The sequence below is a fragment of the Oryzias latipes genome, chromosome 19 (genome assembly GCF_053564925.1).
Source record: "Oryzias latipes strain Hd-rR chromosome 19, Olatipes_Hd-rR_3.1".
Taxonomy (NCBI): Eukaryota; Metazoa; Chordata; class Actinopteri; order Beloniformes; family Adrianichthyidae; genus Oryzias; species Oryzias latipes.
Window position 1 is genome coordinate 3,174,532 of NC_136255.1, and position 21,995 is coordinate 3,196,526.

Below are 21,995 nucleotides of genomic sequence, written 5' to 3' on the forward strand. Positions count from 1 at the left end.
AACCTTATTGGTTAAGGCACAATCATTTTATTTATTTTTCTTATTCTGAAATATATTTTGTTGTGGAAATCAGACAATGTTGACTGTTCCCTTTCTACATTTTAAGTTACCAAAATAAAAGCACTACACATTTGCCTGGGTAAAAGCAACTTATATATGAGACACAGTTGCAGTGCTTAACATTGTGATCATTAAATAAACTGAATTTTACTATTTTATTACAAAAAAGGCAAATTAATATTCAGGTAGTTTTTTCTAAGTCATACTTTAAATAAAAAGAGAGAAATGTGTTCCGGTACAATATCGGGATACATATCGTATTGTGGGACGCGAATACTAATCGTATCGCCAGACTCTTGCCAATAAAACCCCCCACTAACCACGACACCAGCGTCCAACCCTGCTCTTTCTTTGACAACCAGTTTTTAAGGGGGTGAGGGGGGGGGGGACTTTCGTAGCCCTCCTCCTTTTCTATTATTTTTGTAGTAATGGTGCAGAAAATAAGTTCTTGGTAAATAACGAAAGTTCACCTCAATACTTTGTGATGTAACCATGGTTTCAGGGACAGAGGTCAAAGGTTTTCTGTGGATCTTCAGCAGGTTCGCACTATAGTTGCTTTTATTGTCCATTCTTCCATACAGATCTTCTCAAGAGCTGTGATGTTTTGGGGCTGTCATTGATAGACTGTGGTTTTTGTTACTAATAGCAACCCTTTGTTACTGTGGTCCCAGCTAGCTTTCCTCAGGTCATTCACCAGTTCCTCAGGTTGTCCAACTCCTTTTTAAGTGGGACAGATTGCAGATGTGGTGACTGACAAATACCCTCCAGGATCTTTCAGTGTTGTGGTCTCTGGTTAGCCTCTGTTCCCCCTGCTGCCTCAAGGGTGCAGCAGCAGGTTGGTGGTGAACATGGGACCCTCTCCTATGCCTCCTATCCCAACAGGGGGGGTACTTGTGGGGTACCCACCGCCATTTTATCTCCTTCCTGGTGTAATCCCTTCCTTAAGCCTTAGTCACATCTACCGTATGGGGGGTTCGGGTTTGGGGGTTTACCTGTACAGGTGCAGCTGGTTTTTGGGTTGTTCCCGTCCAGTAGAGGGTTGCAGTGAGGAGGAGCTGCATCTTAGGTGAGCGCAGGTGCGTCTTGCAGTTCCGTTGAGACTTAGACGGCCACCACAAGGGACGTCATACACTTGGAGCGTACCATTCTTATGCGTGTGGTAAGTGTTTCATGAATTATTCTTAAAGCTAATGTTAGATACATTTAAAACGTACAGGTTCTGACTGGGCGGTATGGCCTGAAAATCTCAGATTTTATTTTTATTCGATTTTTTTCCCGAATCCCCCCCTACTTAAGGAAATCAGTAAGTGCAAACAGCAGACAACTTAACAAATTTTGCTTTTATTTAATCAAACACAAGACAAATGTAACTTCCATTTCTGGGATGAATAATAAATAAATAAACACACACTTGGAATCAAAGTTAAAAAATGAGATTTTTCTTCGTCTCACTCCCTTTTGGACTTGTGTTGTTTATATAATTTTGTTTTATATTATTTTCTAAATAAAAGGTTTCCTCCAGGTGTTGGAATAGGTTTGTGGTGCTGCTGCCTTTGACTGCGATGGGCTTCAGGCAAATGTTGCAGCGTGGGGGGTGGGGGGTGGGGGTCTCTTCCTCCGTGGCAGTAAACCCATTCCAGTTCAAAACAACAGATGATTTTATTCCTTTCTTGGGAACAAACTTCCCACTCTCACCGGTAGCCATGCTGTCGCATGCTGTTTCCTGTGTGCTATGATGTTGTTGTTTGTCGCTTGCCGTACCGCCGTGTGAAACTAACTCTACGGAAACTCTGGGGAGCCAAAAATGCACCATTACACAAAAACTCGATATAGTTATTTTTTAAATCGCTCATAACAAAAAATTTGAATTAATTCATTCAATCGATTTTTCGCCCTGGCCTAGTACAGATGATGTGTTGTTGTGCCACATTCTAGTGTTTTGTAAGGTGCGAGTACTGACCCCTGACTCACAGACAGAGAACAAATGCTGTGGTCATGGCGTTTGCACACCACACTGAAGTGTCCACATGTTCACAGCTTTAGGTAACCTGTCATCATCTTTTTCTTTTGAAACAATCCCAACCCTTTGGGCTAAAATGTCTCCTGGCTTCATGTTTCTTTTTATTCTCACAATCACAAGTTAAAGTCAAGATTTGGGATGAAAATTTGCCTTTTCAGACATTAATGGGCAGGTGTAGAAGAGCCAGGTAACGTCTGTATCAGAAGTGTTTGTTCCACAACTTTGAGTGTTAAATTCTATGAAACTATCTGCATTTTGCTGAAAAAACATCCCGACTCTGTAACAAAATGGTGTTTGAGTTGTAGCAGTTTATCAGGAAAAAGCTCATCTTCTAAAACCTCTGTCCACACTACCAAGTGTGACGTCATCACTTCAGCGGCAGCAGCCCCGTGACCTTTGACTTCCATTGGAAATCCCCAAAATGATCGGACATTTTCATAAAACTTCAATTGTAATTTTGTAAAAAAAAAAAAAACACAACATAATTTTAAAAAGCCAAATACAAATAAAACAATCTTTCTTAAGTGTCAGAGACCCGTCATACCTGACACAACAGGTGTGAAAATGCCCTTTAGGGATATACATGTGACGTCATCATCAGGTGTTTTGTTCAGTCTGACTCTAAAATCGAAAAGAAGAAAGCAGGAAAAAGACATTTAAGTAAATATGTACACACAAGGCCGGAACTTACTGTGTCTGGATCCTGTTCTGACTGTGCTGCCTTCAGGAATCCTCGGATTTATGAAGACGTTACAGTGTCAGGCACGTATTTTTGGCAAAAAATATTTTTTAGTACTTTATTTCGGGTTTAATCTTTGTTAAATAGTTTGTCAGCTTCAATGTTTTGTTTTTACATAGGTGCTTGGCTTTTTATTTTTCATCCGAAATTCAGTCTGACAAATTGTTGTTGCACATTCTTGCACCCATTTATACCATTTTGATTAAGTTTTACTCTCAAAAATAATTTTATATCGTAGCTAGTTTTTTTAGATTTGGTTAGATTTGCAAATAAAATAAAAAAATAACTCAACAGATTTGCTCAAATGTTTGTGCAAATGTTTTGGCTGGGGAATAAAACTCCCGAGGGTTCGTGAACGCATCTTGAGTGCGGCCCGCTGTGAGCGGTGGATGAGGGGAGACGCTGATCCAGCCGGTGGGCGCGCGCGCGCGGGCGAAGATGGGTAACTCCGACACCAAACTGCACTTCAGGAAAGCGGTGATCCAGCTGACCACCAAGACGCAGGTGTGTTGGAGCTTTAGTCCGCCACCCAAACGCCTCAGGTGCGTTTAAGGACACGTCCGCGCAGCTGGGCATTTAAATGACGCCAAGCGTGCCAGATGGCGACGCGGAGCGCAGCGAAAAAGCGGAGAAGTTTGCGGTCCAGGCTGAAATGCGACGAGCCTTTTCAACGGCTGAACGGGTTTCGGAACGCCACGTGCGGGCAGAATTCAGGATAATTGGGAATGGACAGCAGAACTTTAATTTTCCCCCTTTTTATTCGGTTTAAATGAACAAAAATGAAATAAACTAAATTAGTTTCTTGTATTTTTGTTCATTCATTGACTAATGATGAAACAGTTTCAGCTGTTAAGCACAGGTCTTCTGTTTTGCTTTACAGTTTTGCAAAGCAGATCAGTTATAGTAAAAGACTAAGGAGTTAGGTCTTAGAGACACTGGTTTGTGGTTAATGAGTTGTGTCTTTAAGCCTAACATCTTATTCGGTCAGTCAGACTAATGGTGGAGGGGCTGCAGCTGCTGTGAAGGTGAGTCTGAAACCCTCACGGCCGTGGACGCTCGTGTTTTTATTCAGAAGACAGGTGACAGTAAAACAAACAGTGAAAAACAAGGAACATTCAACTGGACATCAGCTGTTCAACGTAAACGCCATGCACAAAAAATTATATTAATTTATATTATTAAATTATCAAGCAGAGCAAAATGATGGTTTTCTTTGCTTTTTTTGTTTGTACTAATTTAGCTAAATAGGATCTTTATTGCTAATTTAAGTTTTGAATATAGTACTTGGTTAGTAAAATCAGGAGATCTATTAAATAAAATGAGATGAAAGTGTATTATCATGATTGATGAAACCAAATGAGACGTTTCTCAGGTGAAATGTGTATAAATTTGTCCCGCAGCCCGTGGAGGCCACTGATGACGCGTTCTGGGACCAGTTCTGGACCAGCGCCATTTCTGTCCAGGATGTCTTCGCCTTGGTGCCTGCAGCGGAAATTCGAGCCGTTCGAGAGGAGTCTCCATCAAACCTGGCAACCCTCTGCTTCAAGGTGTGTTTTCTTTATTCATTTCAGATCATTCACATGGTTTTTGTTGTTTTTTTAGCAAAAACAGAACTTCAGGGTAACGTTCATGTCTGCTTTCATCCACCAGCACTTCATTAGACATGTCAGTATTTTCTGCAGACTTTATAAATGTTCTAATGAAAAGTTAAACATTTAGAAATGAGGCCTTCCATTCCTTATCATCTTTGCCTTATTTTAATATATTTGTCTTGGAAAGTAGTCGACAGCTTTTACAAACCCGATCCCTAATATTCAAACTACTTTTTTTTCTTTATCAAAAATGAATGTATTTGTAATCACAAACAAGTTTTATTTTGTTCTCCTTATCTGTAGACTTGAGATTTGACCTTTGTGCTGCTAGAAATGATCACGTTTACGCGTCTGTTAGAAATTTGATCTTGATAGTTGGTGATAATTCATTTTATCACTTTTATTTATTTGCTACTTTTTTTTCTAATTTTTTAAATGAAGGTTCAATGTTTTGAATCTTTATTTTTTTCTGTGAATACCTATAAATCTTTTAAATTTCCATGTAAAATTGAGCTAATGGACAGCTGTAATTGATCAAACGAGCTTCTGATTTGATGAAAAACTCTTTTTGTTCTCATTTAACTTTCCATCTGTTTTTATCTTCCTTGTTTGTCGTTTTGAACTTTTCTGGCCCTTTTCTCCAAATCTACTTAAAGGAAAACAGTCAAATATAGTATTTGCCCCCATGCGGGGGCAGCACTTCAGGTCAAAGTGGGGTGCAAAAACGATTGCTAAAAAAAGTTCCATTGTCATCCGTCGGGTGTTTTGCTGATCCTGGCGTTCAGTCGTCAGCTCTCTGCTTTCTGGGCTGATGGGGCGTCGTTGCCGTTGGAGACGGCAGGCGATGAAGGAATGCAGCCGTTTGCTCTTCTCACACTTGAAGTCAAAAGCTGCTTTGACAAAAGAGACTGATTCGTCTGTATGAGGATCCTGCACCAGCTGCTGGCTCCAGTGGCACCTCCAGAAATGTTTCATGGGGGTGGCCGGTAGGGGGCCACTTTAAATCTTGGGGTGGCCCACAAAAACCATTAATTTTTAAAATTAATTCTACTAAACGTAGTAAAACAGCCTTTAGGAAACAGAAAGCTAAATTGCAGGAAGGGGGGGGGGGGGGTGTGGAGCGCATACACACACGGCAGTGACGTGCGGTGAGGTTAATGGCTGGTGAGGCACTGACGTCATCAGTCAGATTTACAAACATATGAACCATACTGAGTAACTTATTCACCATTTAATTGACAACAGTTAACGTGTTTTGTTTAAAATATCATTTCAACGTGTTTTTTTTCATATACAAACTGCAGCATAGAAAAAAGCACAAACGTTATTATCCTCTTACCTTTACTTGTAAATAAAGTCCATACGCCGCTCCTTCTGAAGAAAATGACTTGCCGCTTGCTATCACTTCTTCTAGTATTTTTTAGCGTCATAATCTCAGGGCTCACCGGCGCCCCCTAACATGAGGCACGAGAATGTCTGGCCTCACCCAGCGGCTTTTTTGCCGGCGTTTAGCGCTCAGCACAAGAAACACGTCCCTCACATACAGTTATTTATAAAAACAAACACTGTACATCATATACATCTGCTAAATTATATAAACTCAGCTCATACAGTACAAGTGATTGAACCGACATACAGAGAGACAGCAGTACCGTCTGACTGCATAGGTATTGCGCAATCCAAGGTGAGGCTCAGCGGGCTGGTGCCTCATCGCACGTCACTTAGTATCTGAATGGCAAATGTGGAAATTCAGCTATTTTAAAAAGAAAAAACACCCAAAAATGGTACATTTAAATGGAAAATGACTGCAATGCACAAATTACTGATTAAATATAATAATTGAATTTATTTTTTCTCTTTTCTTCCCATAATGACAGGTGAGGCACAGCCTCACCTGCCTCTCCTGACTGCACGTCACTGACACACGGTCGGTCGGCGTTTTGGCGTTAAGGGAGGAACTGAGACTGGTTCTTTTGTTTAACCCGCTCTGGAGGCTCTGAGGGTTCAAACACGGACGTGAACCCCGAAGGAGGATCCGCCTCGCCGTCTCATCTGTGTTCTGCATCCAGCGGCTCGTCTTGAGCTTTAGACGTCTGCGCACGCAAAGGCGGCGGGGAGGGGAGGGGGTGTGGGCCGGTTTAGGTGATCAGAGCCACTTGCCGCCTGCAGGTTGTGCATTTGGGATGAAACGCACAAACTGATGCTACCACAGTTTACAGTGGCTAGTGGGGGGGCCACTGGGGTGGCCATGTGTAGACCCCCCATGGTGGCACCACTGGCTGGCTCTGAAGGCGTGAGCTGGGCATCACATTGAGTGGAACATCCTATAATATTTGTACTGATCAATCTGAATTTTCTATGCAGTTTTCATTTTGTTAAAATACTGACAATGACAAAAAATACTTAAATGTGAGTAATTCAGCTTTTTTTCCACCTGGTGTTTTCATTTTCTCTTTTCTTTGCTCTTCTAATCTGATGATCACATGTTTCCCGCTCAGTGGAGCTTTTGCAGGGATTAGTTTTGCTCTAAACATGTTTGTTTAAAATGTCCAGTTTTCCCACTGCACAGCCTTCTGTTCCGTCATGAAGCACTTTCTTTTAGTTACGCCTCAAACTTGAACGGGGGGGGGGGGGTAGCTTTAATGTTGTGAAAAGTGGGATAAAAACTTATTTTGAGGTGCAGGAAGTATGACAAATATTGTTTTCACAAATCCGATGTTTGTGTTCATTTTTGTAAATGTGGTTATTTGTGAACGTTCACAATGTCTGGTTGAGCGTTAAAAATGATGTCAGAGTCGTGGAAAAGGAGCAGAAAAATATAATTTTTTTAATGTTATTTTTAAATTTGTTCCTTTTTTGGTGTTTTTTTCCATATATCAGTCTAATTAAGCTGTCACTTGGTTGACAGTTTTATGGAATCTTTCTTTTGTAAATTATTCATATATTTATTTTAACTCAAAAATTGAATCGAATGCAAAGAGGCTTTCAAAGAGATAAAAGCTTTTCAGCTTTAGCTTTTCCGTCTGTGGGGCTCTTTCATACATTTGAAGACAAACTGAAATGTTCTGTGGGTCTCCTGAAAGCGGCCCGGTTCTGACCCGCTCCCTGTGGTCTCCCTCAGGCCGTGGAGAGGCTGGTCCAGGCTGCGGACTCCGGCTGCCCCTCGGAAAAGGAGCGGCGGATCGTGGTGAACTGCACCCGCCTGCTCACCCGCATCCTGCCCTACATCTTTGAGGATGCAGACTGGAGGGGCTTCTTCTGGTCCACCATCCCAGGAGCCAGCAGAGGGGGGGTATGAGTCAGCACAGGAGTTTTCCCTGAAAGGAAGCAATAGTCCTCCTTAAGTGGAAAGCAGAAGCTTTCATTAGGTTTTTGTCTTCATGGAAGGAAAGTAGGTTTAGGTGAGAAAAGCAGTTCTTCTGACGGGGGGGTATTAAAACCCAAAGGCAGCCCCCCTTCCTTCGGTTTCTGGTTACTCTGTCCTCAGGACTAACACTGGTCATATTGTAGCTCCTGCAGGGATTGAATGTCTGCTAATGAAAGTGGTGGGGGGGGTGAGTCGGGGCAGATGCCGCCTGTTTTGCTTCTGCACACAGCAGATTGCTTTGAAACTCTACATTTAGAGGCATTTTAATCCACATGATGAAGATTTACAGAATCTGATGAACACTTAAGCACTATTCTTATTCTTCTTATTAGGACATTAATATTCCTTAACATGCAAAGTTCTCTGGTAGCATTTCGTCAACATCAACTCCGATTCATTAACGTAAGCAGAAATAGACCCATATGACCATAACATTCAGTCATGCTATGACGGTCAGGTGTCTCATCATTTTAGGACTGAAAGGGAGACATTGTCTGCGTCTTTACATCACCTATATAATTCTAAAAACCGTCAGTTTAATCAAATGAAAACAACTCTTAAAAAAAAAAACCTAACACCTGTTCTAGAATGACACAAAAAAACCTTTAAATTAAAAATGGGCTTAATTAAACCATAAGAAAAGCTGAGGATTGTCAACAAATAAGACAATTCACATTTAAAGCAATTGTTATCCATAAAGTAATTGTTGTAACAGTTTTGGTTGAAATTCACTTAGCAGGAAGAGCCGTTAGAGACGGAAAAAACAGTTCTACTTTAATCTTTTTACAGCATCACACATGAATCGTTCCTCAGTGGTATAAATATTCAGTGGTTTCAGCTTAATAGGAAGCTTGACCGTCTCTCTCTGTCCGTTCTCTGGATGGACTCCAGTCACGTCCAGAACTGTAATCTGAACAATAATCCCAAACAAGTGAGGCTCAGATTAGGAGTTCAGATACAATTCAAGGCTCAGACTTTCAACTGCTTGAAATTCTAAATCAGGTCGAGCCAACATGAAGAAAAATGCTTTGCAAGAACCCCAGCGGTGTCCTAAAAGCCTGACCCAAAAGGACTCGTTTCTGTTCCAGTGTTTGGATGAAGACGTGGATGAGAATGAGGCTCGACCGCTGGCTGAATCCCTGCTGCTGGCCGTCGCCGACCTCCTCTTTTGTCCAGATTTTACAGTCCAGAGCCACAAGAAGAGCGGCACGGTCAGTGTTTCCACCTTGTCGTCTGCTGTTTCATGATTTCTGTGGACTACTTGACAGCAAAAAGCTTTGTCCCTTTGGAGTAATCACAGGATAATTCTGTCTTTCACACGGTTTTATCCAAGCTGAGCATTTGTAAGGTGAAGTGTGTCAGCCCCGCAGCAGCAGGAAGGCCGTTATCTCAGTCGTGGTCGCAGCTCCGGTTAATGAGTGACTCAGAGGGACGGTGACGTCGGCTGTGTTGGAACAGTTTCTCTTTTAGGATCTGCAAACACTTCAGCGCCCTGTAGGTGATCTGTGCTGCACTCTGATCACTTCTCACCTCTTGGCGGCGGTTGTTCCCATCGCCTCTGTGACTCGTGGCGCATACGTGCACAGAGGTGACCAGTAGTGGATAGTTTTGATAAGGTTCTCCCGTGGAAAGTTATTGGTGAAGGGCGAGAGACGTTTGTGTGAAAGTTCTGAGGCTGTACTAGGAGCACATTAGCTTGAGAATGTGAGCCACCACTTACCTTTAACATGGCCTTTTGCTGTCAGAGGAACATCAGGAGCACCTCGTAGCTCCACACTTGAGTGTCACATGCAGATATCTTCATGCCATCAAAGTAAATGTCAACCCCTTTAGTGGTGGCTGTTTTGAAATGGTTATGAGGATTTCCAGCCTGTTTGGCGTGAGGTAAAAAACAGTTTGCACCCTTGTTAATAATTCAGTATAGCGATAAAGTTTTGCGCATGTGTGATGGAAACGCAGCTAGTGAGCGGAAAAGAATTTGATTCCTTTCTGATTGTAAACATTTGGGAGTAATGTAGATGATCGCTTATTGATCACCAGAACATCTATGATCTGAGCTTCTGATGGATTCATTCCTGATCCATCCTGGTCCCAAACAGAACCTCAGCATCTTCATCTCTGCTGCCTCCACCTCTTCCTCCTGCCTCTGCGTCAGAGTGTCTGTTTGAGATCCTCATTCAGCCTTGATTTGACCGTTGCCATCTCCACCTTGTGCTGCACCTCCATGTCCTCCTGTCTCCTGTCCTATCAGTGCCCCGCTTTTTCTCAACGAACCTTTTCTTCCTCTTAGACTCCTTCATCACGTGGTGGTGATGATCTGTTGTCTTCATTCCAGATGAAACGCCTTCCTCTCAGTAGCCACCATCACTTTAGCTTACCGTAATTTCCAGACTATAAGCCGCTACTTTTTTCCTGCGCTTATAGCCCTGCGGCTTATTCAGTGACGCGGCTAATTTATGGATTTAATTGGCGGCCGCCATGAAAGTACTTTCGGGCTCAGTGTATGGTTTGAATTGTCTATCCAACTCCAAGCAATAAGGCATTTATTTTTCAACACACCTCTTAGCAGCCAAACAGCATGCACCTGACTTCAGGTCTTGGACACTTCAGTCATGGTTCAACAAAAAGAAACACGCATGCCCAGCCGCATCCCAGAATCCTTTGGTGCCGTCAGACCCAACGTGCACGTGATCGCCGCTACAATATGATGCAGCTTTCAAGTTAAAAGCACCGTGAAAAAATTCACCATCACCAATGGGTTTGGAAAAGCCGGTCAGCTGCTGACGGAAAAGCTGCAATCTGCAACTGGGCTGCACGTAAATATGTGGGAATAACATCAGCCTTTATTTTGTCAGGACACGACTGGAAACACAAATTGACGTGGTCGTTTTAACTGTTTTTAAGGACTGGGCGGAATTTTGCTTTGAAAAGCTCACAGCCTCTGTGTGAGCTGGAGACACTGCCGATGGCAGTCTGAAGGCTCCCACACGTAACAACGCATCCGCCCCTCATCCACAAAACGTTCAGTATTAAGTTGCTCTGCACAGACACGATTTGCTCCGTCCACCAGCGCAAGGTGGACGAAGCGCGGACGGACGGAGCGCAGAGGCGTCCGCGGAGCAACAGTGTTTGTTGTGGAAGGAAACTTCTGACGCACGCGCCGCGCTGTGGCTCGCGTATCACGCTGAGGCGCGCGCTTTTCAGTCGCCGCTGCTTTATTTTACTGGTGTGTTTTTTTAACCCGCCCTGTTACTCCCATAATGCTGCTGCGACACAAGCGGAAGGAGAGCTGTTCCTTTTCACCCCTCCATGCACTGCTGTTCCTTGCTCATTCTTAAACACGTACAACAGTGTGGCGAGCCGGGTTAGACCCGCCTTTAGCCCCTAAGACTCATGGGAAATGGGGTATCGCGGATGTAAATTTCCTCATCATAACTGAGGGATGTAATGTTGATTATATGGTTACTGTTTGTAATTTTATGTATGATACCTAGATTGTCAATAAGTAAAAAAAAATAAAAAAATTAAAATAAAAAAAACATAACTGAGGAACTTGTGAACAGAATAGAGGTGCATGCTGTTTGGCAGATGTGAGTGTATTTAAATACATGAGCCTGAGGCAAGGCTGTCTTGTCCCACAGTGTGCAAATGAATTGCACTCGGTCTGGGAATCAGGACGTGATTTGTCAGGCTGACCATGATGCATGCGGCTTGTACACTGACGCGGCTTGTGTATGTACAAAAGAAGTTAAACACATGGAAATGGGTGGGTGCGGCTTGTAAGCGGGTGCGCTTTATAGTCCGGAAATTACGGTAGGTGTCCAGTTGTCTGAAAAAACCTCCTAAAGTCTGTTTCAGCGCCTCCTTCAAAGCCAACATCCTGCTTCCCTTTTCGTCTTCCACCTCCGATTTCATCGCCTGAACACCGTGAAACCAACGTGTTCTCCTCCCTCCACACTTATGTCTCCCTGTCCTCCTCTGTTCTCTAGAAAAATGTCATGACGCTGGAAATGTTCCTCCTTTTAGCAAACTCCAACCCCACCTGTCCTTCTGCATCACATCACTTCCTCGTCTCCTCGTCAGTCTTTCTTTGTGCCCCCTCTGAGTCAAAGGTGTCGAACTCCAGGGCTTGAGGGCGAGCGTCCTACATGCTTTCCAACCAACCTGCCATTGAAGCTCCTTATTGGCTAAACACACCTGATCCAGCTAATGAGGAGCAGGTAAGGCAGGTTTTCTGGAAAACCAGCAGGAGGCCCGTCCTCCTGGAGTCTGACAGCCCTGAGTTACACATGAAGTTGGGTTTTCAGTTACGGAAGGAAATCTGTGGATTTCTCTTGTGGGTTCATTTCCTACTCTCAATATTTTCTGATGTCGGTCATCATTTTGAAGTGTGAAGTAAAGAGAATGAAATTGTAATTTATCCTGAACAATGCTTAACTGCTTCTAGTGTTTAAAGTTAAAATAAAAAAGTATTTGCTTCAGATTTACGGGGTAGAAGGATGGTAATCCTCCCTAAGCATCACATGCCCATCATGATGGGTCCATAAATGCACCTCAAGTTCATGAGATCAGAAGAGCTGGAGGCTGGTTGGAGGAGAAACACCTCTGCGGTCGGTGCTTGTGTCTTAAGGTCCCTCTTGCAGGACCCTGCTGAAGAAATCCGCTCCATCGACAGCTGTGAATACATCTGGGAAGCCGGGGTGGGATTTGCTCAGTCGCCTCCTCTCAACTACGTCCACGACCTCCACAGGTGAGAAATGACTTCAGCTCCACCTCTTGCATGAAGGCCAGGAGCAGCAGGTTTGAGCCCTGCAGACTCATCTGTGGTTGTTTCCAGGACTGAGCTGCTGAAGCTGCTGCTGACGTGCTTCTCTGAAGCCATGTACCTCCCTCCCTCCTCTGACAGCAAAGTCATCAACCCCTGGGTGGCCTTCTTCTGCTCTGCAGAAAACAGGTGAGCCGGTGACGAGAAGAGGGATTTCCAGGAAAAGCTTGTATAGAAAACACTTAAAAAGTTATAAATTTGACCTTTTTCTTAAACATTTTATCCACAAAAGAAAAAACCAAAACCGTTCTCAAATGCTGCCTATAGATTAATACTCCAACAGAAGCAAAAAAGGTTATAGAACTAAAAATTATACTTTTATATGTTCCCTAAGAACAGTACCTGTTTTACATACACTGTCATTTTTAGTTATTTTATGTTTTAAATCTTTACATTTTTATTGTAAATTTAATTCATTGTTTCCTAGCCAGGACCCCCTTGGAAAATAGATTCTTAATCTTAATAGTACATTTCCATTGAAAGTAATGGTTAAATATTACAAAAAGAAGTTTTTAAAGCAGGCAAAAAACAAAATTTATTTCATAGTGGTATATTACAGCTTATACCATTATTATGCTTTGGTGTAAAAAGTGTTTTACATTTAATTTTTATTTTTATTTAAAAATGTATTATTTCAAAGTGCTGGAATTATGTATTTCACAAAGTAAATTTAATGAATAAAATACATAAAGTGCAGTATTCTTGCACTGTATGGTGTAAAGAGAAATGCATGATAAAATAACTTCCAGTAACACCCCGGTCCGGGTGAATCTTCGATTCTGATTGGCTGCTGGGTGTGCATTAAAAAGTGATGACGCACAGTGATAACACACCTACGAAAGTAGTTCCGGTCACATAGCATAAATGTTCTGTATCACTGCGCTGGCTTCTTTAAAGCAAACTTTATCTTCATCATCTGGACAAAAACAAGCGGTAAGAGGGGAACTTTCTCTCTGAACTGATGCTTTATTTAACCCATCGTGACGATCAGCATAGATATCACTTTCCTTTGCCACTGCAGTCGAGGTCATTGCCGGCTGAGCCGGCAAAGGGGTGCTCCTCGCAACAAATAGTCCGCTTTTTGTGTAAAAAGCGATCCAAACCGAAAAAATATCAAGAATAAAGGACTAAAAACTGAATATTCTTTTGTAAGTGACCGTTGTATACGTGGTAATTGGCCTTCGAGGTGTGCATTATCAGAAATAAACGCACGCCGTGGAAGCCTTCCACTGATAGTGTACACTTCGTCGGCCATTAAGCCTTCCATAAATGGACGTTCATGTCTCCACACAGACCCTGCATATGTTTAATCTGACGTCTGCCTGGCACTCCTTTATGTCTGACCACACGAGTAGGCGACGGACCACGTGGTTCTCTGTTGAAAGAAACACCTGTCCAGTTTTCGGGACATAATGAAGAGGACACGCACATTGCTCTCCACCAATAAGGCTGCCGTTAAAAAACTGGGTGCTGTAACCTCTGAGATGCTGCACATGTGATGCTCATGTTTGTCCGCTCTGGCCTGGTGGCTAAGAAGGATTTCTTTAATGCAATAAATTAAAAAAAAATCTTTTGCGCTTTCCATGATAAATATCCAATGTGTGATGGGTCTATAATGAGAGATGCTTCTTTTTAACATTTGTAAAATGTAAGCCCTACGCTACACATCTCCATGATGTCGATCTTCATCCACGATGCTTTAGATACTCTTTAGTAGAAACGATTTTTTCTATTGGTTGTGGACAGTAGAAACCCGTGTGTACCTTTTGGGTCCCTGTACAGCGTGTTCCTCCTCTTCCTCATTGGCTCTCACGGTTTTGACTGTTGCCCCGCCGCAGACACACCCTGCCTCTCTTCACATCCCTGCTCAACGTGGTCTGCGGCTACGACCCCGTGGGTTACGGCGTCCCGTACAACCACCTGCTGTTCTCCGACTCCCGCGAGCAGCTGGTGGAGCAGGCGCTGCAGGTCCTGGTGGTCGCTCTGGAGCACGAGGCCGGCTCGGCCGCAAGCTCCGCCCTTCAGGCTCTGGACGCTTCTGCGTCGCCCACAGCTGACGAAGAAGAGAAAGGGGTATTTCCCAGAGGAAAAAAAGGAATCAGACAGACGGTTCTCAATAAATGTCTGACTCTGAGTTGTTGCTTTGTTTTTAGCCAGCTGGACCTGACAACCTTTTTGTGAATTACCTCTCCAGGATCCACAGAGAAGAGGTGAAGAGCAGCCGTCAGCTTTAGCAGTGAGCAGTGGTGTGTTGGGAATGTTTAGTCAAAATCTGCTCTCCTTTCATCATCATTCAGGACTTGAGCTTCATCCTCAGAGGCTTAACTCAGCTGCTCAACAATCCTCTGATTCAAACCTACCTCCCTCGATCCACCAAGAAGATCCAGTTCCACCAGGAGCTGCTGATTCTTTTCTGGAAGTTCTGCGACTTTAACAAGGTTTTTTCCGAACAAATGCTCCGTGTTTGCATGCAGATGAGCCTGTTTCTGTAAAAATCTGACTCTGTAATGTTCTGCTCTTTCACTCTTTCCACTTTTTGATTTTTTTGTCTTTCTAGTGCAGTAGATCTAATCGTCCTCCTCAGCGTCCTCTCAGATGCATAGATGGTTTTTAGTTGCCCATCCTCCCTAACATCCTTTAGCTTGATTGTCTCATCTCACTAAGGATGTTGGTGACAAACTGCAAACATCCTGGAAGGATTTTTAACAGTTTGTGGCCATTCTCTTCTGAGAGCAGCAGGGTTTAGGTTTCATGTTGCTAGAGTTGTGCAAAAATGCACACAACAAACTGTGCAGGATTGCCATAACTGAAGTATAACCATCATAGTCGCAGTAGGAGTACCAAATCTCACTCAAATGGTGTCAAAAAACATAGTTTTTCTGTGTCAGAAAGTGACGACTGTGAGGATGTTGATGCTCTGCTGAAACCAGAATAATCTGGCATTTTGCACCATCCAGTGTGTGAGCTGCAGGCAAATTTAGCAAGAAATGGGCGCATATTTTATTCAAGTTACATGAGCTTACTTAATTGCAAGTATTTAGAGCATTTATAGACATTTAATGTCTGGAACTATCCTTGATATCTGTATAGCCCACCTGAAGGCTGTTAACCTTTTACTAAACGCCTCCTCCTACACGGAGCAGAGGACCGGTGCTTCTGCATAGTCTTTGAATTTCTGATACCGGACTCCTTGAAGAGCAACATCCCCCCAACACCTCAGTTATCTCATGATGAAAATGAATATTTAAAAAAACAACAACATTTAAATAGTTTTTTGGACCATTTGATGCACGGTGAGATGTCGTCATGGTAACGGCTGCTGAGCCTGCAGTCCGCTGTGCTGCAGCTGGTATACGAGGTCTAACCAGCAGAGGGAAAGTGGTTTATCTGCTGAACGTCATGTTAAATGATCCAAAGGGAAAGTTCACCTCCTTTTATTTATGGACACCCAGCAGCCTATCAGAATCGAGTAATCACTTGGACCATGGTATAACCTAGACTCTAGAGTAAAGTGTTCTGTGTTTATTATTTAGGAACGTCTGGGATGTTGACATCTCTGCTTCTGTGTTTTAGAAGTTCCTGTTCTTTGTTCTGAAGAGCAGCGACGTGTTGGAGATGCTCGTTCCAATTCTCTTCTACCTGAACGACGCAAGAGCCGATCAGTGTGAGTGCCATGCCAACATGTAGACCCCCCCTTCTGCTGTTCTGGTTCCATCCATATGTCTTTTTGTTCCTGCCTGTAGCTCGCGTGGGTCTGGTGCACATCGGCGTCTTCATACTGCTGCTGCTGAGCGGAGAAAGAAACTTTGGCGTTCGCCTGAACAAGCCCTACACGCTTCGTGTCCCTATGGACATTCCAGTGTTCACAGGGACCCACGCCGACCTGCTCATAGTGGTGAGATCGCTCAGAGTAAAACTAAATGGTGAAATATTATATACCGTCTTTTCCGGACTATAAGTCGCTGCGGAGTATAAGTCGCACCAGCCCAAAAATGCATTATAAAGTAGAAAAAAACACAGATAAGTCGCACATTTATTTGACAAAATCTGAGACCAAGATATAATAAATTGCACAACCTCATATGACACAATCATAGCAGAATGTTTATCTCATAATTTCACAGTAATTCTTTCTCATACTTATTTATTTATTCCTTTCATGAAGCATCATTGGCCAACTAATACTCTGTTTTCATCCTGTATTTGTAGAAACAGTTGTCATTTTTATTGCATTTCTTAATCTATGAAATCATTGAAAATAGAATATTATGTTGTTAGCCTTCAAGATCTTACTGTAAAAAAAAGTTTGCTGATTCTCTGAGTCACTTAACAAACTCTTAACACTTAACATACCTCATACATCAAATTGACCCAGGAACATCATCTCTGTTCCTCACAAATGAACATAACAGGAGGGTTAACAATGAATTTATTTCAATTTATTTCTAATATAAGTCGCTGCAGAGTATAAGTTGCACCCCTTGCCAAACTATGAAAAAAGGGCAACTTATAGTCCAGAAAATATGGTATATATAGTCTAATTCAGGTGGTTTTGACTTTCTAACCCCTCAGTAACTGCTTTGTTGTTCAGATCTTTCACAAAGTCATCACTAGTGGACACCAGCGGCTCCATCCTCTGTTCGACTGCTTGCTCACCATCATTGTGAACAGTAAGCACCACCGTCGAAGCGCTGCCTCCTGCTGGAGAAACGGGTTAACAGCTGTTCCTCTGCCTCCGTGTCTGCTCTGTCATTTGTGTCCCACAGTTTCCCCTTATCTAAAAAGCCTGTCCATGGTGGCAGCCAACAAGCTGCTCCACCTGCTGGAGGCCTTCTCTGCCCCCTGGTTCCTCCTCTCTGCTCAGCGGCATCACCACTTGGTCTTCTTCCTGCTGGAGGTTTTCAACAACATCATCCAGTACCAGTTTGATGGTACGGGGAACTCCAGTGGGCCAACTCTTCTTCAGAACCTCTAAGTCAAAAATCAATCCTTGTCCTTTTTTTTTTTTAGGCAACTCCAACCTGGTGTACGCCATCATCCGTAAGCGTAACGTTTTCCACCAGCTAGCCAACCTGCCAACTGACAAGGAGTCTATTCAGAACGCCCTGCAGAGGAAAAAGCCAGGGGTCTCCAGGGTCAACTCTGCAGACAGTGAAGCCACAGAGGACTCTAAGCCGGCGGAGCCTGCAGAGCCGGGAGCACTCAAAGCCAGTTTGGAGGCCACTCCGGGTAGGAAACCGCAGACTAAACTGCATCTGTTGGTCATTTGATTCTAACTCACAAGGAGACAGTTGGAGGTTGAGGAAAACCACGTCTCAGAACTGTTTTATTTTGCTGCAGAGAAAAACTCTTAATTTTTGTGGAGAGAAGGTTGTCGAAGCATTTGAACCAACCAAACATCCAACTGTTGTTCCTGCGTCAGTGCTTTCAATGAGAACAGATTTTAGTTGAGTTCAGCAAATGCAGGACACTTTTATTCCAAGAATGATTTTCATGTGTAAAAATAAAAACTGTTACAAAGGTGTAAGAAAAACACACAATGCTTCAGAGTCTAATCAAGTCCTGCAGGATGACCCAGTCAATACAAACCAGTCTAAAAACGTTCAAATCAGACCCGAAATATGGGAAGGAGACTCTAAAAAGACTGCAGGGGATCCAAAAGTATATTTTATTGTGTAGAAATATTTGTTGGAAAATAGTCTTGGAGGCAAATTTTGTCTTTGGATCTTTAGAGAAAGACGTTTCCAACAAAGCAGGCTCTTTAGAGGTTAAGCCGTGTATAACAGGAAGTGACTCTGCACGTCTGCCTGACGGGGTCATGACCTGGCTGCAGGAATGCCGATGCTGGACAGAAGAGGAAAAGAAGAGGTCGCACAAAGGTGATGGGTGTTTAGACATCAGCCAGTTTCTGGAACCTGAGGTCTGCAGTTTAACTGTGTTACCTTGTCTTAAACCGTCAAATCTTTCCCATTTGAGTATGTCTATGAAGACTCTCATTCATCCAGGTAGATTCCATCATAGTAGTGGGTTTAAAGGTTGTCATCTGGACTTGTTTTTTTTAAGTTAAAAGACATTTCCCCTCTTATCCAAAATGCTTTGTCCATTATGAAATACCTGGCAAAAGAGCTGGTTTACATGCGCTCACGGGGGAGGAGTCAGACCTGAAACTGGATGGTATTGTCTACTTGGTCTACATGGTTTCAGGTCGTTAGGAGTCCTTTGTCCTCCGCTGGGGTTGGGGCGACAGTAGCTACCCTCCCCAACCTGGTCATCTCTTGGTTGTGGTATTTTCCATTTGAGGCTAAAAAGCCCATTTTCATTACAGAATATGGACGCACCAAACTGCCAAATGACAGGAAGCGCTCGAAAAACAGATAAATGAGTGGCATCCATCAATCCATTAGTTTACTATGGGGGCCTGTTCCTGTGTAGGTCTGCACGGTCTAGCTACTGAAGGGCGAGATCGCACCGGACCGCCCTCCAGTCCTTCACAGGGTCACACAGACACTCACACCTACAGGACAACTGTGTGTTTGGACTGTGGGAGGAAGCCGCAGTAAACCTGAACAAGTCCCAGCTGAGATTTGAACGTGTTGTTTGCTGTTGTGTTTATTACGGTTATAAACCTCGATTGTATGAAAGAAACTGAAACCTTAAATGTTTCCAACAAAAAACTGTTTCTAATAAAATTCACATGAATAATGTTTAGTGTCACGGGGTGTTTAGTCTAAATTACAAAAGGGGTTTATTCAAATATACCTCTGGTGTGTCAGAAGATCCATGAACCCATGTTGTTACAGTCAAATATGCCTTCAGCTCCCATCTGTTTGCTCAGCTGTTGGACGGGACAGGGAAAAAAAAGACATGTTTCCATATAAGATGCACACAAAAAATAACGTTCAGAAACCAAAGAACCATGAAGCTGCAGAGCAAATAAACAAAGGTTGTAGAAAAATAACAAAAGTCAAAAGCAAAACAACAAAAACAGACCCGTACCTCAGACTAGCATGATGGCGTTTTGCAGGAATTGATAAGATTACAGAGAAGGCTCAGGTGAGCAAAGACGGGACGATGGTCACGGTGCCACACTCCCCCTGTGACGGCAGCGCCATCGACGGAGCCAGCGACACAGAGTCCAACTCCGAGAGAGATCCAGAGGTAAACGCACACCTCCCTGTCTGAATGGCCCCCTCTCTTCCAGCTTCAGCTTCTCCCCGTTTCAGGCCCACCGCTCTTCCAGGAGTCGGATGTCCAGCGTCTCCTCGGTGTCCGTCTGGAGCGCCAGTCCAGACTGGGTGAGAACGGGCTTGGCTTCCATCGGAGCGCTGCTTCTGCCTTCTGTTGTGACCTTTTTGTGCTTGTTCTCAGCTGCTGTCGTGGAAAACCAGGCTTCCCCTTCAGACCATCATGAGGCTGCTCCAAGTCTTGGTCCCACAGGTGGAGAAGATTTGCATCGACAAGTAAGAAGAAGCTGCGTCCTCATCCACGTTTACAAAAGAATTATCCCTTCAAAATGTATTTGTCGTTATCCTGCTGCAAAGTATTAATTGCAAAGTTGGATTTGCGTTAAAAACTCTTGTTTAGGCTTTGCTTTGTTAAAACTGAATGTATGTGTGATGTCTGGACGTGACAAAATGATGTAGCAAAGGTTAAAAACTTGATATTCACACCATCACCAATCAGGCCAAAGCAGGTGGACTGACCGCATCACAGACCGTGTGAGAATCGTCTTCTTTCTCATCAGGGGTTTAACGGATGAATCAGAGATCCTTAAATTCCTGCAGCATGGCACGCTGGTGGGCCTCCTACCCGTCCCCCACCCCATTCTCATCAGGAAGTACCAAGCCAACGCGGGCACAGCCATGTGGTTCCGGACCTACATGTGGGGGGTCATTTACTTACGGTACAGCTTCCAATCGGTTCGCCTGCTACAGAGCTGTTTGCTGGGATTTATCAGGACTGCTGAGCTTCTCCCCGCTTGTTTCCATAGAAACGTGGATCCTCCGATCTGGTACGACACAGACATACGACTGTTTGAGATCCAGAGGATCTAGTGACGCTGCTGAGAAGAATCTTTTGGCTTGACACACACGCCATCACCCCTGGACTGAGAGATGACTGTAAATGTCAATGAGCTGGCTTCTAGAAAGATGACGAGCATCGATGTGTGACCGTCCGGTTCTGATTGTAGCACACGTGGAACCTGTTTGACTTCATTAAACCCAACATTCACTGGAGATTCCTCTTTGTGTCGGGACACATTTCTCAGAAATGCACAGACACTAATTCACCTTGAAGGAAAGTAACGCTCAGGTGTGACTTTTTTTTTTGCTGTTTTTTGACCATCTTCAGCCTAATGTAAAGCTCTGCCAAGCAGTGAAAGAGCAAAAGACGTGGTCTGGAAACAATCCATCACAACGGCCACTAAGACACAAACACAGTCCAGGCAGACAAATCTCCCACCTGCCGCAGGTATTCTGTCAATCAAACCTCCCCCTTCTGCAGGGGTCTGCTGACCCCAGCAGGTATTGGGTTCCAATGGAAGCGACTGAAAGGTTAAAAACCAAATCCTCCTGGCTGCACTGGCCTTCATCTGCACGTGTTCTGGTCTTTAGGATCTTGGCTCGGTGGAGGTGAGGTCACCGCTACTGTCCATCAGGGCGATGGCGTGCAGGTCAGAGCGTTTTTTTGTTTTTGTGGTCCTGGGAACGGAGTACTCCTCTTGATGCTCGCCATGCTTCAGAGCCACTGAAGTACAGGTTAATGGTCGCCTAACGTCTAAAATAGGTGATGAACATAATAATCGACTTCATCTTTGAACAATATTTTAAGAAAGTTTTCGTATTTTGGTTAAAGTGTGAGTTTGTGAAGGCATGTGTCATTGTGTGATTCTTGGAGTCCATGAAGAGTTTGACATTTATCCTCATAAATACTCATGCTGAGTAGAGTTTCCTTCCTTGAAGTACACGGCATCATGCGTGTCTATAGCAAAACCTACGATGGAAAGGACCAACGTGACTGTGGTTAATGGAAACGAAATGTGGTGATGAGAACCTAAAACAGGTTTTCAATAAAATGAGGTCCGAGCAACTCCACGTCTCCCCGAAATCCAGAAGAGTTTTTCATCCTCAAACGCACCCAAAACATCTAATTGGGAGGGGCTGTGACGATGCTGTTGCTCCGCCTCTCAACAGAATTTGTCGTTCTTCTATTAGTGTCATTTTTAGGGCTTGTGAAAGTGTTTCTGAATTCCCACCCCAACTACTAAAAAACTAAATGGTGCGGGACCACAAAACGCTGTTATCAATTAGATTTTAACTATATGAAATTGTGCATGTAATGCACTACATAATACACTACGTACTGCACTACATAGCTAGTAGAGTTGGAAT

The 21,995-nt window shown here is 43.5% G+C and overlaps 1 protein-coding gene across 1 annotated transcript; it reads left to right on the plus strand.

Moving 5' to 3' along the window:
• The first annotated feature begins 3,151 nt into the window (after positions 1-3,151).
• Positions 3,152-20,840, plus strand: hid1b (HID1 domain containing b). The gene is made up of 19 exons (XM_004080719.4): positions 3,152-3,323; positions 4,220-4,366; positions 7,533-7,703; positions 8,867-8,989; positions 12,422-12,528; positions 12,616-12,732; positions 14,442-14,676; positions 14,757-14,813; positions 14,901-15,041; positions 16,177-16,267; positions 16,347-16,498; positions 17,195-17,273; positions 17,370-17,534; positions 17,614-17,832; positions 19,628-19,761; positions 19,827-19,898; positions 19,972-20,063; positions 20,348-20,506; positions 20,594-20,840. Exons 1-19 carry the CDS (start codon positions 3,258-3,260, stop codon positions 20,655-20,657), a joined length of 2,391 nt encoding a protein of 796 aa, XP_004080767.1. The 5' UTR covers positions 3,152-3,257; the 3' UTR covers positions 20,658-20,840.
• The last annotated feature ends 1,155 nt before the right edge of the window (positions 20,841-21,995 follow it).